Here is a 16159-nt window from a genome sequence, read left to right on the forward strand (position 1 = left end):
TTATCAATCGATCGAACTGTTGTTTATTCATACAAACACGGGCGATACAACGTGATACGGGCGTATTTACGAAGCGGCAGCGATGCGGAAATGTTTGCCAAAGGATTTTTACGAAACATTTAACACCATGTTAACACATTCAGTGCATTATTTGTCTTTCTACTTTAATTTAATAACCTCGTGTAATGATGGAGGGACGTGGCGAACTTCAGAGGGTGCCATTCGAATCGAAAATAGGATATGGAAAAGGACATTACCGGCCGGGAATGAGCAAACAACACAGTCAAGCTGTAAATAATTAACTAACGCAAACAGAAAATCAATTTTTGATCGAATTTGGCGATGCTGACTCGCTGTTTCATATCATTCCCCTTTACGATCCACTAGAAGCCCTGTTTGCTTTTTTATTCGTACAATTTCCATAAACGAATTTTACTTTCCGTTCAGAGCCTTTCCCCGGAAGGATTTCAGGAAGCGGCCGCTCCTTGAACGAAGACAGTGCGCTACTGTAAGATTCTGCTTTTGGACAAACAGCCACCAAAGGAATAAGTCCCGAGGGAACTGTTAGGTTTGTGCTTGCTCATGCATTTAAATTTATTTTCCCTTCATTCCCCCAGTACCGTCCTTAGGGAAGTCGAACCAACCACCTCTATTCTACTGGCCTTCGAATCCTTCCGTTCCCGCACATCATATTTAGGTCATCAGTCCCCATCGACTGTCGTCGTAGTTATTGTTGTTGTCAGTTATCCTGGTCGCTCGTCCCCTTCCAAAAGGGAGTTTCTGGAGCATTATTTGCGGTCCGGCTTCGACATGGATTCCCCCCTTTTTCGGTATTTCTTTTCCACTGGCACAGGGGGGGAAGGCGTCTGTTTTCTTCACGATCTCGGTGTGGTTTTTCTCCGAATCTTTTTTTTATCTAACCTTCTTCCCCCAAGCAAGCTGCTTTATACCGCCTACAACTCGTGGCGTATGTCATCCTTTCCCCCTTTCGATATGACGGTAACGCAAAAGGATAGATTTTATTAGTAGCAGTCAGAATGGGCTGAGACGTGCCCGCAGGCCCGGCGCTTCTTTTGCCACTTGTACAGTCTGGTCGGCTCCTGCACCATTCCAAAGCATCTATCCCACAATAACACTAGAAGAGGGGTTGTCACTTCTCGCATGAAAAGCTGTGTTTATATAAATCCCATCATAAATCCATCTATTTATTTCGGTCTGTTGAAAGCAACGATGAAGAAGAAAAAACACTCACGACTAAGGAAGCAAGACGCAGGAGATACTGTACCTTCTTTTCTTACCCGCGCCGCTACGTTTCATCTTTGTCAAATGTGTCCTTAAAGGGGACATTTTCCTGCGTTTGGTTTCGACTAGACAGCGCGAAAGCTAGCGAACCCTAGCAAAGCAGATGCTGTGATATTAAATGCCCCGGGAGTTGTACGATGTGTCATCTAAATTCGATCACGTTCTAACTTCCCCTATGGTTGGCAGGGCTTATCACAGAGGAGGGACAGTAACGGTAATGAGAATTTGATTTAGCAAAATGATGATTTAAAGGTCGAAATTTTGAACCGGCACATCGATCACCATGGATGGGAGAGGTACTTGGGGGAACCGACTAAAGGGGGGCGTGATGAGAACATCTTTCAACATGGAATTTGATGTGGAGTATCCGACGAACAACTTATTTGGCACAAGGCAGCTGGAAACCTTAACAAAAGGACGTCCAACGTGAAATATAAAACAGCTCTCAAACGGACAGAAGCTGTTCAGCATATTCGTTCAGATATCGTATACCTTTAAACGAAGGATACTTCTTGTAATAAAATATTTAAAATAAGTCTTAACGACACGAATTGTGCGGGAAAATCATCAAAATGGGTTTATTTTGTTTGCATTAATCAACCGCTCGAGCAATTTTTATCATCTGCTGTACGTTACTGGCTCGCGCCTTTGAAATTGGTTACAATGACCATATTCGAGTAATGGGATTTCACGTTTGGCGCAGATTTTACAGTGTGAAAAAGTACTCACAGTAAGCTATCGGGCAGGATCGTAAAATCGTTTACTTTTGTAGCAAAATTTTAATGACACAACTTTACGGCCACTCGGGGTGTGCAAATGTATCCGTGGTCATTTGGGAAAACCCAGCAAGTCGAAGTTAAATTACCTTTTCGCCGACTATGAACGGGATGAAACCATCTAAAATACCAATCCTCTCTGTCAACAAAACAGTATTGAAACCGAAATGTGCTTAAAAATTCCTCTAGCAGGTCCAAACCCAACGGTTCGGTGCGGACCACTAGAAGCGAATATCTGTCCGTACGATTAAATTCCATTCACAAATAGAATCCATACCGACGCGGTTGTTCCAGCCTCCAGGACCAGGAATTGAAACCCAGCTCATGGCTAGTTAGAACGAAAAGGATCGGAGCGTGTCGGTCCCATTTTGTCGTCGGTTCCATCAAAAGCAATTAAAATTCAGTTACAACTGGTGGCACACGGTGAGCTTAAATTTCACTCCCAAAGGGTCCGCAGTCATCTACTCTACTCGACAGTAGCATCCAGTCGAAAGGATACTTTGGACGAATGCTCATGGCAGAGTTTTTGCATGGTTCGTTGCCATCGGCCCTCAAACGTCCAGGCCATCGTGTCCCGGAAAGCTCGTTTCCACATTTTGTCACGTACGGTTTCACAAGGGGGCAGGTGAAGAGAAACAAAAAATCATACACCCACACACACAAGTAGTTTATCGTTCGGAGGGCTCTCTACGGAGGGAACGGTCCTTTGGCGATTTACCGCCTTCCGGGTTAGAACTGAACTCCGAACTGCGAAGTGGGCGGTCGTGTAAAACAAATCGACAAGTTTTGAAAAGAAAGTTACAGAAAAATTGTAAGACAAGCTCGCAAAGTACCCTCTCTTGCATATGTCCTTTGTAGAAGAAACTTTCAAACATTTATTGTTATGCCACTCGTAACTAGTTTTTATATCTCTTTGTAAAACAAAACAGCAACAAAAAATGGATTAATCCTAACGATTGTTGTCCTCTGTGTGTGACCACCTCGTCCTGTTAAGCAGCACGAAAAAACTAGCTGTTAAACATCATCCCGAAAGTCCTTGACGTTACTAAGCACGTAGCTCCTGCAAGGTATGCAACATGCAACGCACCTCGTAACGCCACGTATAACGGTAATAAAACAGCGAGAGTTCCAACACAAGAAGTGGTACTCTGTCACGGAAGTAGATGAAATTACATCGCTGTCGTGTGGATCTTGTAGATCCGTGTTGATTGTGCTCCTCTTACCAAGCATCTTGTAGAATACTCCCATAGGAATGTGAAACGACGACAAGATGAACTCAACACTTAGTTTTATGCTACGCGAATCTGTAAGAACCTCTCCTAGCTAGTTGACGTTGATTATCCCTTGTGGATTTTAAATGTTTCGAAAAATGTTGGCAATGGTGAGATAAGGTGCGAAAGGTTTAATTTGTCTACTTCACGAAACTATCAGTGAAGGACAATGTTTCACCTGTTCTATTGCCTTTGAACAGGCGCTTAAAAATCCTTCAGGTTTAGACTCCATCGTTAAAAAAGTGTTGGAATATCTTTTTACTACAGGAAAACACCACTTGTGTTTTTTTGTGAAATTTCCCGCTGAAGTTTGACGGCATGCAAGGTTGTCCATGGAGGGAAACTCCGTTACTTGCACTTGCATCGGCCAAATCCAATTGCGCCCGAATAGGGAACGACGCGGTACGACCGGTATCGGCCTAACGGACACCTACCAGCTTCGTTCCATAAAAGGACGGCACAGAGACCACACCAGCACCACGATACGTTGACACATCTTGATGGTTCATTTGTGCACGATATCCTACCATCACGCCGGGCTCACATTCTGATGACCAAATCGTGGGAAACACACCGCTGCAAATCGTAAGTGCCGCCACAAAATGGCTCCAGCATGTCTGTTTAGGTCGCATCGAGTGTTGTTGTCGGCCGGAGACTGATAGTTGGTTCACTTATCACGATAACAGGATTCCCCCGGCAGTCCCTCCTAACCCAGGAAGGCAGCGTTAGGAAACAGGTTTCTTGAAAGCGAAGATAAGATACGGTGCAAAGACACGCGGACGGGCGGACTTAAAAATGGACCGGGAAATACTCACCCCCAAAAATAGAAAGCTTACGCGGCTGCCTGCCCGCCTGCCAAGCAAGAAAAAAAACAACAGGAAAATACCATTTGTCCACAATTCCGTATTCATCGCAAAACGCCGGTAGACCACGCGTCAGCTTGCGTCCACACCGAGGATTCGCTCATGCGTGCTCTTTTCTTGCCAATTTTTTTTCTACGAAGACGGTACGCGTGCATTTGTCTTTCTTTGTCCCTCCACAAAGCACCAGGCCCTTCGGTTCGCGTTGGGATGAAAAAATAATGTCACAAAGATTTATTTCACGAATGATATGCCGCCTTTCAACTTCACTGGGCCGTACCTTCCCGGGGCATGGATTCGGTCCACCCTCGGATGAGGTTCCGCAAGGTCTCGGCACCCGGCGTCTCAGTGTACACTGAAAGCACTTTATCCCGGGACCCGGTACGTGTGCGGAATAAACGAGATTTCCATCTTGAGCTACATGTTGCTGTTCCTGCTGCCGTTGACCATCTTGGGATCGCCGTTGAATGCCGGATTGTCTTCCAGAGCCGTGTCCGGACCGCACCGAATGACCGCTCGCTGCTCGGCCTACCGCCTGCTTCCAATCCCGACTGGTGAAGTGAAGTTGAAGATGGTCACTGGCTTGATTCTGTGCATAAAACCGGGTGGTATTAGCTGACCGTAGTATGGACTGATCTTGAAAAATAGGCAGCAAGGACACAAATGGGTTATAAAACATCTTACCCAGTGCTATCAAACTGTTCTCTTTACCTGGCGACATGAACAAAATCTCCCGAAATGACTTTGGAAATCGTGCCAAATGGCCGGCCACTCGCTACCCGCTTCCGGACGACATTTTTCCTGCACCGAAAACATAACCCTTCAGCGGTAACTTACTTCTCGCCTGGCACAGCTTCCTTATTTCCTCTTGTGCGCTTTCTCTTATTAGAAATGGCAATCTCAGCCCTTTTGTGGATCCCCCTTTGCAGTTCAGCTCGCAAGCCGTAACAGCAATCACAGCCGACTTCGATCCCCTCCTCGGTCGCTGCAAGGACCGGTCAAAGTAGATGCTGTTGTTGCTAAAAATAACACTAACCAACCGGTATTTCTGTTCCCCCCCCCCCCCCCCCTCCCCCTCACCTCCACTACTGTCTGTTCCTGTGACCAAACGTATCCAAGGGGTTACCTTTACTGAGAGAGCACAAACAACGGTTCCCTTTGCCTTTTGCCGGGTGGAAAACCGGGTGGTGAATCCGGCAGCGAGGTACACATTCCCGAAAAAGGGAAAAATCCCCCACACCCGAGCGGTGGCTTTAAAAACACACACACACACACACGCAAACACATGTGGAAAAGAATGCGATATTCTCCTTTGGCGCTTTACGACGGTACGTTGTCCAGTGATTGTGGTTGGACATGGACATTTTTGGTATAGAACTGCCACTCTTTGCCACGCTCTTACCTCCCCTCTCGAGCCACTTCTCACCGCTCGGGAATGTTAAATAGAGAAGGACCGATCGATCTTGGCTCCGGCTTCCTGATGGAATGCAGTTAGCATCAAAGATGCGTCGACTCATGCTGTGCAATTCCCTCAGCGTTGACGTTTAATGTTTACATTCTATGTTGTATTGACGAAGAGAAACTGCTCCCTTGAATCTCCTCCATCTGGAATGGGTTGTTTTCTGGCACAAAACATAGCATTCTTGCCTTCTTTTTCATTCGACTGCTGCAGCTCTTTGGTTAGCAAGAATTGCAATTATCCGTACCGATTTAGGAGATGATGGTTCCAGCGAAATAGCCTTTTCTCAAATTTGGTCCCTCAAAACCCCAACCATAAAATTACGCCCGACATTAGCGCAGGTCCCCGCAGCATTTTCATGACACACGGCTTTTTGTGCGCATACTTTTAATGTCTGTCGGCCCGTCTCCTGGACTCACCCTCGGGTGGCATTGTCGTCCCGCAAATTTATAACGTACGCATCCAGAATGATGTTACAAATTTGGTTGAAATTGAATTTTTGGCAAAGGGCACTTTTTTTGGCGCTTCGGTGGGGGCCTGTAAAAGCATGGAATGTTTTTTATTATTTTCTTTCGTAAGGATTGATCACGTGGCGGAGCGACATGAATTTTTATTCGAATTGAATTTCCATGCATATTCCAGAGTCGGAGACGGGGGAACCCGGTCGATCGATCGAATGGGGGGGGGGGCTATTGATTCCGTCCTGCATATCACTTGCAAAATATGCTGAAAATCTTCTTAAACCAAAGGGAATGGGGGAATCGAATTGTTTTTTCCCTTTTTACAATACAGTGACTTGTGGTTTTGACGAAGTGGCCCTTTTTGGCCCTTATGCTTTTATCTATAGCCAGTGAAAACGGTTTACTTTGAGCGAAGTTTCCGGCATTTTGGAGTGTCGGTTCGTTGAACATCACTTTTACGGTGCAAATTTGTGCTTGTGCTTTGGTAGTTAACAATCGACACATTTCGGCTGATGCACACCATTTTACGCTTCCGATGATTTCTTGTATGCCTCCGAAAAGTTTTGGCGATTATCGGGAAACCAGAAGATCTGCCAAATACAACCTATTCCACAGTTGTTTTATTTTAAAAGAAGTAAGTTGGCTTTTCAATACGAGAAAGAGTCGAGTGAAAGAGTGTGTCGAGCACCATTTTCAATTCGTTACTCATACCAAATTCTTAAGTTTTGGTTAGAAAACGGAAAGTTTTCAAATATGTAAATATGGTTCAATGATAGATTCCATCCACATCACCGATTGAGTTGGAAAAACGGGGGAACCTTCACATCAACATAGACGCGTTTCCCATTTTCTTTTTTAAGAGACGAACCATCGTTTTCTTTTTATTGAAAAACTTTCCATCGACAAACGTCTATAGATTTGAAAGGTGGCTTATCTCGGATATTCGTGACTTCGGTTCGCTCCGCTGAATAATAGAAATTCTTTCAAATAAATCTGTCCGGCCTATGTGGAACGGTATTTTGCTTCAGGCAGCTATGCAGAAAGGATGAATTATAAACTAGATAAAAAGGATAGAAAATACTATTGAAAAGACCTGAAAGTGGCTGTGCTTTCGGTGGCGATAAGTTTGACACTTTCGCTGGCACCAAATTACCATTCTTATCGACCGAGGATTAAACTTGCACGCCGATCTTACCCTCGTCCTTTCATCTCCTTCCTTTCCGCCCTTCGGAGGTACGTTTTTCTTTATTTTTCCTTTCCTCACCGGAACAGGACTTCGGAGCGGTGTTTTGCAAAGTTTGACTATCCGATTTCATGTTGCTTACAAGTTTTGGGAGCCAAAACCTTAAACCAAACCCAGACCAACCGGTCATAAACAGCCATTAAATGGTGGCGCGTATCGCAAACTTTTCCCGAAGAAATGCCAGGTGCTGGCAATTCTTGTGCCGTTTGCCAAAAGATGAACGACTCCCGAAGCGAGCACGGAAGGATGCTCCCGGGAGTTCGGAACTTTAAAACATTCCAGACGGCTCCCGGAGGAGGTAGACAAACTTCATCTTCCTGCTGCGATCTTAAGCGACTGGCAAGATGGAGAAGTGAATGTCCTTTTTCTTCGCAGTTGCTGTTGGCTGGTTTTCTCACCTCCAACGGTTGGTTGTTCACCCTCGGCAACTAACTTCATCGAGTGCAAGTAGCGCAATAAACTCATTTCACTTTTGGGTGCATGCTTGAACGTTTCTATTCCTTCTTTGCGAGTTGCTTCCCTTTTCGTCTGTTGTTTGCATTTCAATCCGATAATATCCTCGTTTGCTCGCAAGCCGGTGGCATCAGCACAAACGCATGCACGTCAGTAGGGAAAGTTTATTGTTCGACTAACGAGTCAAATATTTTCGCGTACGTTTTTTCCACCTTCCTGCGGGATGGGTTTTCTCTTGCGGAAATCCCAAACATTTGTTTGAAGTTGGCGTATAAGGATGCGAAAATCGTTCAACTTCCGCGCAACGGAATCAAGAAAAAAAAATCGCTCGAAGAAAAACAAATTAAAAAATGCCACACGTTCATCGTTGTGGTTTTATGCATGTGCCTTAAATGCCTGAATTCAGTTTTTGCTGCATTTTCGGTCGGCAAACATTGAACCCAGCTAGGATGTAGACAAGAAACGGAACATTAAACACCCTAGCACTAAGTACTCTTGATTGGCAGAGAGATTTTACGTGAGGAAAATAGCTATTATCTAGTCGTGTTGAAAATTCTATTGGAATTGCTCTTATTTTTAATTGAATCCTATTTCTTTTTTAATAATTATGTAGCGAAACAATAGTTTTTTTTTCAATTTTTTGTGGCTGATTTGTTTAAATATTGTTAAGAGGTTGATCATTCTATTTTTCTGATCTAAATCTATGTTCATGTTTATATAGACTTGCAAATGTGTTTATACCCAAACATACCGTTCATAAATCTAGCTAAATCATAAAATACACTTCAAACCGAAAACATAATCGTAAAACGCACCTCAGCATGAACAATCGACAATAAAATATGCAGAATGCATTTCGCTGTACCATACCATTTTCCTAAAATGCAATCAAAATCGCACGCTTCAGAGTATCAGGTGCCGTTATTGGAACCATCGTTAACATACAGCCAAATCGTGTTTACCACCAAAACGGAGTATCGCTTTAGCTAAACAAATCCAACCTCGCCAGCGTCAGGTTCAGTCGAATTTGTTTCCGATATATATTCGCCATAAAAAGGACATGATATAGAAAATCTCATCCTAACGGGCTTGATATTGCTACGGAACGTGATTTATTTGCTCCTCCGTGGTGCAAGAAATGGTTCGCGGAAAGATGCGATGCACCATGCTTTTGTGTGTGTTCGCTACCGCAAACTGCATTTCCGATTTTCATCACGAAAGCAAGAAACAAAATCGTTGGCAAGGAACCAAAAGAATGGAAAAGAAAGAGCTATGAGTGGTTTTTTGTCTGTCTCAATTTTGTTCCGATGAAAATGGAGATGTTTGTTTTGTCTTACGCTCCAGATATCCAGACTTATTTCATAGCCTAAAATATTCACGAAAAACTTTTTAATCCAAACAGATTAACATTATATGAAGGAGTTGGTTTTAGAAATACGAAAAATTAAGAGCATTGCAAACAGTTTTGTAACAATCTCCGCACGTATATATACGTATATTCTAGTTATAAGGTTTGCCAGACATTTTTTTTTTTTTTTTTTTTTTTTTTTTTTTTTTTTTTTTTTTTTTTAATTTTAGAGATTTTGACCTATTCGGTCATTCATCTCTTCTTTGCCAGACATAAATCATCAAAACACACAAAAAACAAACTTTAAATAAGTAAAAGACGTGCATCTGTTCATTCCTCTATGCCAAAGAATGAAAAGCTCGTCAAGTTGGTTTGAGGAGAAAATCCAATTTTCTTCCGAAGAAACTGTTTTTTTTCTACACTCCATCGCGAGCGAAGCGTCTTTTCTTCGTCAAAAGTAGTTTCAGTGCAGCATCCCAAGAGAAGCCAGACTACACTCGACGCAAAGATCACTCGCCATTTCATCGATATGTTCCCTAATTTATTACACGCGTCTCCTTGATGGCATTTGCTTTCCCGAAAGGAAATAGATAAATTGGGAAATTCTGCAATACTTGCTGGAGACGAACTGCGCTCCAATAGTCGCTACACCGGTCGTAGCAGACGGGTTACTCGATCAATTCGGGAAACCGATTAGTTTGGGTGATTGGAGAATTTCCACCGACCGATGTACTCACATTCGATTTTCCCTTTTTCTTTAACTTATCAGTTCCACATTCGGGAAATCGAAGCGATTGGGAAATAAGATTGATGAGCAGTAAGTGCGTTCGTGTAATGCACTTGCTTGCAACAGAAATATGTTGTCCCTTGTTCGGCTCTCGATCCGCCTGGTAATACGTTTCCCGACGACGAGTAGACGTTGAAAAATGGTCCTGTCATTACGTTCCAAATAAACTAACATATCGAATCCATTGGCTGCCGCTACATCGGAGTGGATTTGTGGCGATGGCATTTATCGTGGTGGTGTTCTCACCGGGCCAACATTGTGTAAATAAAATTCCCAGCAGGGAGCAACTTTCCCCAAGGATGAATAATTGATCGAGAATGCTTTCATAAGCAAGTGAAGTTTTATTGATTGCCTTGCTTTGGAGAAGGGTAACTTAATACGTAAACGTTTCAGGAGCTGGCTTCAGGATTGGGAAACCAAACTAAAGATGAGTTTATTTACTTTTAATCTAAATCAACGGTATCATCAATCACATCGCGATTTCTTTTTTCGTTCTTGTCTGCCTCACGATGTTGTAAAACAATATGCAACATGATGAAAAGTGTTTCAATCCATCGACGATTTATACCAAAGACCAAATTTCGTGTCAGCGTGCTCCATTGAATCGAATTTCCCAAGCGAAATTATCTCCGTGACGAAGAAAGAAGATACTACGAACCGGAAAACATTTCACCAACGTTCGGTGCGGTGGGGTTTTGTACAATAATAATGAAGTTATAACGATACTACGCGACACACGCGTCGATGGTGGAGGATTACCATTTTGTTTACTCGTTCGTGTGTACCGCTGTGAGGAAAATCCTTTTGCCGTAGTACCCTCGGCAGTTTCTCTACAATGATTGCCTATCAAATATGTCGTAATTTTCCGACGTCGTCAAGAGCATGGCAGTTCTGCAACGGAGTACGGGACCGAATTTCGTATGAGAAGTACACTTTATGGAGATTTTAGTAAACCATAACCAACTGAATCCTTTCAACGATGAAATTGGAGGAATACCCAGGATGTTGGGCACTTATAAGTAATCCCGTTGGATACGCTGCGTGTTGTTGAAGGGCAAAAGACACTATTTATGTACATTACATTTGGGAAGAATTTTTATCTGCACGTTCCATCAAAATGATTGAACTGAATCATCTTCAAATGGTTTAAATTATGCCCATGATGCATAGCCCTTCTGTTTTAGCGCTTTTATAACATTTCATGTTTTAAAGGCAAAGACTTTAAAATAATCAGTCCTTTTCTTTGTTTTACTATTTTTTGTTAAACATTTACTAGCATTGAAGTATTGCAAATTTTTTTTTGTGTCTGTTCTCTTTATCAATATCAAATAAATTTACGCATTTCATGTTTTAACGGCAAAGACTTTAAAATAATCAGTCCTTTTCTTTGTTTTACTATTTTTTGTTAAACATTTACTAGCATTGAAGTATTGCAAATATGTTTTTTGTGTCTGTTCTCTTAATCAATATCAAATAAATTTACGCAATTCAATTACAATCCTTTAATATAAAAAAAATGTAAAGATAAACTCATCAAAGATCTGCAGAAAAACTAATAACAAAATGTTTCGGAAAATATTTGAAAAAAGCGGCTGGGGAGAACCTCAATCGTTTGGAAAAATGGACTTTTCCTAAAAAGTATGTATCCTGTCAAAAGCATAGACAGCATCAGCAACCGAAAGAAAGCCAATTCCGAAAAGCTCCCGAAAACAAATCAGAGGGCAAACAATGCGTATCATATAAGTCAGCCATGCGACGCTGACGGGGTAAAACCATCAGTAAAAACAATCACAAAATAGAAAACAAGCATAGGCGTAAGCATTAGAGTTTGTTTTTTCGTCGTCTCTCGGAAAGCACTAGCCCTGTACCCTTTTCTCTCGTTCCGCGTGGCAAGGGGTTGATCGTAAAAATAATCGAAGCAGCAGCGACGTAACCATGCCCCACCGTTGCTTAGGCTTAGCCGTGCACCGACACACTGAGTCCAGACGGGAGTTTGTATCGTTAAAGCTACCGGAACGGAATCCTGGTCGTCCTGGTCGTCCTGGTCGGCGCTTAGTGGTGCAGAAGTTATAGCACGGACATGGAATGGATTTGCTGTAACAAGTCTGTTTACGAAAGATTTAGCTTTGCCGAACGCGTGGTGAAGGGGGAATTTAATAGCAAAATAAATCAACTCCATTGAGCTACATACTTCATGAGGCGTTCAGCACTGCAAGGATGCTGGAATGGATACATCACTCTCCCTGGAACGCCGGTGTCTGGACGTCTGAGCGCACTTTGTTTCTTTGTCGAAAAAGACCTCATATGAAATAGTGCTGGATAAAATGTTTGGGATTCTTTGGATTATACGTAAAATGTCGTTAATTTCGCTCTGTTTTTCCTCCTTTATTTATTCATACAACCGTAACTTATCAGGAATTTCAAACATCCAAAGCAGCATCAACCGGCCATAGCATTTATTCACACAATTTCCTCGAGACACTTGATGGTTTAGTTCTCCAAACCATGGCGTTCCCGTTTATGGATGCTCCGCTTTTGTGAAGGGTTAGATTTAGCAACTGTTGAAAGCGATTTCGTTCGGTTTGCTGAACCTGAAAAAGCGCGCACGGAATTACCGTAACGCAGTGAAGCACACTAATTCTATTAAAGATGGTTCTTCATTCTACCCCGGTACTCCCGGTGAGCAACGTTCCTGTGCACGTGAATAAAAACAAGTGTCTCATATAGTGCTTCTGCTGTCATCGCGAAAAATCAACGTCAGCAAAAGTGGTCCTTTTTTACCGGCCAGTCTACGCGCGGGTCTTCATTTTCCACGTTTGCCTGTGCATCGCAATGCAGTGCATACCGCTGTCTGATGCATTTGCTGCGAAAACAAGTAGAAAGGATTGAAAATGGGTGGTAGACAAGCGACAAAAAAGAACCATAGCCATTCCATTCTCGTCCCTCGGGTGCCACAAAGTAAGTGCTCGAAAGTGCTTCTCCTTCAAAAGGCGAAGCGTTATGCGAACGATGAAGGAAAGGACACGTGTCCGTCGCGTTAAGTTATGATTATACTGCATTTGGAACATTATGTTCAACTTAGCCAAACCGTCCTTCTGTGGTGCTGATGGAAAGTCGCATGGTATGAAGGAAACCCCGTAAAGGAGAAGTGGCTAGACAGTTTTTGGGCAAAAGATGAGACGATAATCGACTGCTTCAAAAACCATCAGCTTCGAAAACAATTTCATTATTTTTAACATAGAGGCATTAATACTGTGGTCGTCCTTTCTAAGCAACACATAAATACACATATGCAATTGAAATGACAATCAGAAAATCCACGGTCCAAATTTAAAGTAAAACCATTTGTTTATCCTTTTTTTTTTAAATTTTGAAAAAAAAATGAAAAAGCGTTGCAGTAAAATTTGAAGTTGAACGAAAATATAATACGTTTCAACAACTGACATAAAGGGGGCGCTACAGTACCATCATGCGTTGTCCTTTTGCGTTCCAGGTATCGCATTCTTTTAAAAACTTTCAAATGCAATTACAAAAACGTCACAAACCTAGAAAACAATTAATTTAATTGATAAACATCGTTTACTACTTAATAATTCGTTCGAAGAGACATTTACTCTAAATTTTTCCATTTTCTAAAAGCAATTCGCCGATTCAATAATAAACATCGCCACGAGTTCGAATAACATCGCATCTCGTCAATGACAGCATCGCTACCACTCCTGAGTGCGCATGCTTGCGATGGTTTTCCCGTTACCAAGGAGTTTTCCCACCCCACCCGGTAGGACTGCGCCAGTAGTTGTGTTAGTGTGACTGTCGCAAAGGACGAAACGAAACGGAAACACCCGAAAACCGGACCCAGGAGTGGTACGAAAAAACGGGATGGAATTGTAATGGACAACTTTTTGCGAGCTCGCCGTGTGTAAAGTGTGTAAACGACGCGGCATTCGCAGTATCGTAGTAACTGCGCCGCCGGAAGCAGGCTGAAAACGACGTGAAAATCGTAACGCTTCGGAAAAACAGTTTTATCTGGGGCAAACATTTACATTGCTTTTTTAGTAAAAGAGTGCGCGTAATAGTTAGTTTTGTAGAGAAATAGTAAGTACGCATTTTAAAGATGGAACGTTTTTACAGGCCAACGCGAAGAGATCCGGCCGACACAGGTTCAGACCCAGGGTTTGACTTTCCATAGTGCCCTACACTGAACAGGACGGGTGAATTTTCTCCTCAATATTATGATAGTGGTTTCGTATTTTTGTCATATTGTGGAGCTAACATTTCTTATACAAAAATCATTCACAAAGTGATGCACTGTCTACAATTTTCCCATGACGGGACGATTGTTTCTGTCCCTGTTGATTCGTTTTTGTTGCTATGAATTCCAAGCGAACCTATAATGGAGCGCAGAAGCACATAAAGCTAAATTAAAATGTCTATATAGAACGGCGTGTGGTAGACAAAAAAAGGAAGGATGAAACAGCAGCGGAGCGCCATAAATAATGTGCAGGAAGTCAACCCGGTATAGAATGAATGATGTGAAATTTTTCGTGAGTCACAACCTTGAGACCCTTCAGTCTGAAGCATCCTTTTTTGCCTAAACATGTCTATTTAAAATTCTTTTAACTGGAAGTTCCAGTCATTATTGTCCTCTTCCAGTGATATAAAAATGTGAGAACGAAAACAAGTTCATATTTTATAGCGTGTTCATAATAACTATCTATCGTTTACGAGTTGTTCGGAAAATTATAAATGGTGGAATATTTTTGTATGCCCTCCAGTTAAATCTACATCTACTAAAATGTAGCTTATTTTGTGATTTATTTTTATTTCATCATCAAAACTAAAATTTATGCTATAAAAACATATTTATTAGCCATTTCATCTTTATTTAACTAATCAAAAGCTTCTATTTTCAAGGAAAAGATTTTGTTCCTGCAACTTCTCGCTCATGAATGAAAACACTTTCACACTCGACACGGTTAACCTACTGAACTTCACGGGCTTTATTATCTAACTACCTTCCCTTCAGACCCCTTCCTAGTCAATCCTGAAACGTGACGTTAACGATCTCTTTCTGCAAACAATTGAATACCAATACTCCCCGCCCGCCGGCTGCAAAGCGATTCCAATTTTATTTCATTGCTGTCTGACCGAACAGAATAAGAAGCCATTTCTTAGTCACGATAAACGATCGTATTACCTCTTTTATCGTGCCATTTGACCGAATCGACGAGACGACGAAAAAAAAGGCTTGATGCTTATTTTTCCTTTTCATTTCGTTTGCAGGTTCTCACGCCGCAAAAATGTGGAGACGTCTATCTGTATGATCTGCTGCCACCGTCGTCGGTATCGCGCGGATGTTCCAGCCCGTACCAGCAGCAGCAACACCAGCAACACCAGCAACACCAGCACTCAGCCCCCGCTGACGCGCTCGATACATACGACGTCCCAAAGCCGGCAGTACCCGTTGGCGGCGGACCCGTCGGCTACGATCCGCACCATCCGCTGCAGCATCAGCACAGTCGAACCTCCTGGACCCGAACACCATCGTACCTCCACGGCCAGCACCATCCGGCACTGCACCTCCATCAGCCCAACTCGCCCTCGCTCTCATCGCCGTCACCGTCGGCTTCGCTGAGCTTCCCCCATCCGCATCCGTTCAACCACCACAACCACCACCTACACCAGCAGTACCCGCACCTTGCGCCAGGAGGCACCGGCTACCGGATGGAGGAGTCGTACGACGTGCCCCGATCGTTGCTCTCCCAGCAGCAGCACCTTACACCGAGCAGCTCCAATTCGTCGCTGCTCACCTCGGACAGCTTCAGTCTGTCCTCCTCGAACCGCTCCTCGCTAGCGAACATGCCCGACTACGACGTGCCACGGCGTAACCCGGTGTCGGTACGCTCGACACCGCCGCCCCCAACCGGCGTGTCCTGCTCCGGCCCGATACCACCCGGTACACCGCTGTCCGCGAACGGGAGCTTCACCGCGAGCCACCACTCGATGTCGATGTCTTCGTTCGGTAGCATGTCCACGTACGACGTGCCACCGAGTCACCAGCAGAGCTACGTGTCGAAGCTACAGCCACCGACGACCCCGGCCCCACCCAAAGAACTCCCGCTCGAGCTGTCCTCCGCGCTGGAAACGCTCGCAAGGCTGCAGAACGAGGCCACTACCGCAGTCACTAGGTAAGGTTGCA

The 16159-nt window shown here is 43.4% G+C and overlaps 1 protein-coding gene across 1 annotated transcript in view; it reads left to right on the top strand.

Annotated features, from left to right (window-relative positions):
- Positions 1-16159, top strand: part of LOC131293993 (breast cancer anti-estrogen resistance protein 1) — a 124373-nt gene that overhangs the window by 105964 nt on the left and 2250 nt on the right. The window contains exon 4 of the mRNA XM_058322042.1: positions 15244-16148. Coding sequence (XP_058178025.1) covers positions 15244-16148 — 905 coding nt within the window. The remainder of the gene's footprint in view (positions 1-15243; positions 16149-16159) is intronic.

The sequence above is a fragment of the Anopheles ziemanni genome, chromosome 2 (assembly GCF_943734765.1).
Source record: "Anopheles ziemanni chromosome 2, idAnoZiCoDA_A2_x.2, whole genome shotgun sequence".
In the NCBI taxonomy this organism is placed as follows: Eukaryota; Metazoa; Arthropoda; class Insecta; order Diptera; family Culicidae; genus Anopheles; species Anopheles ziemanni.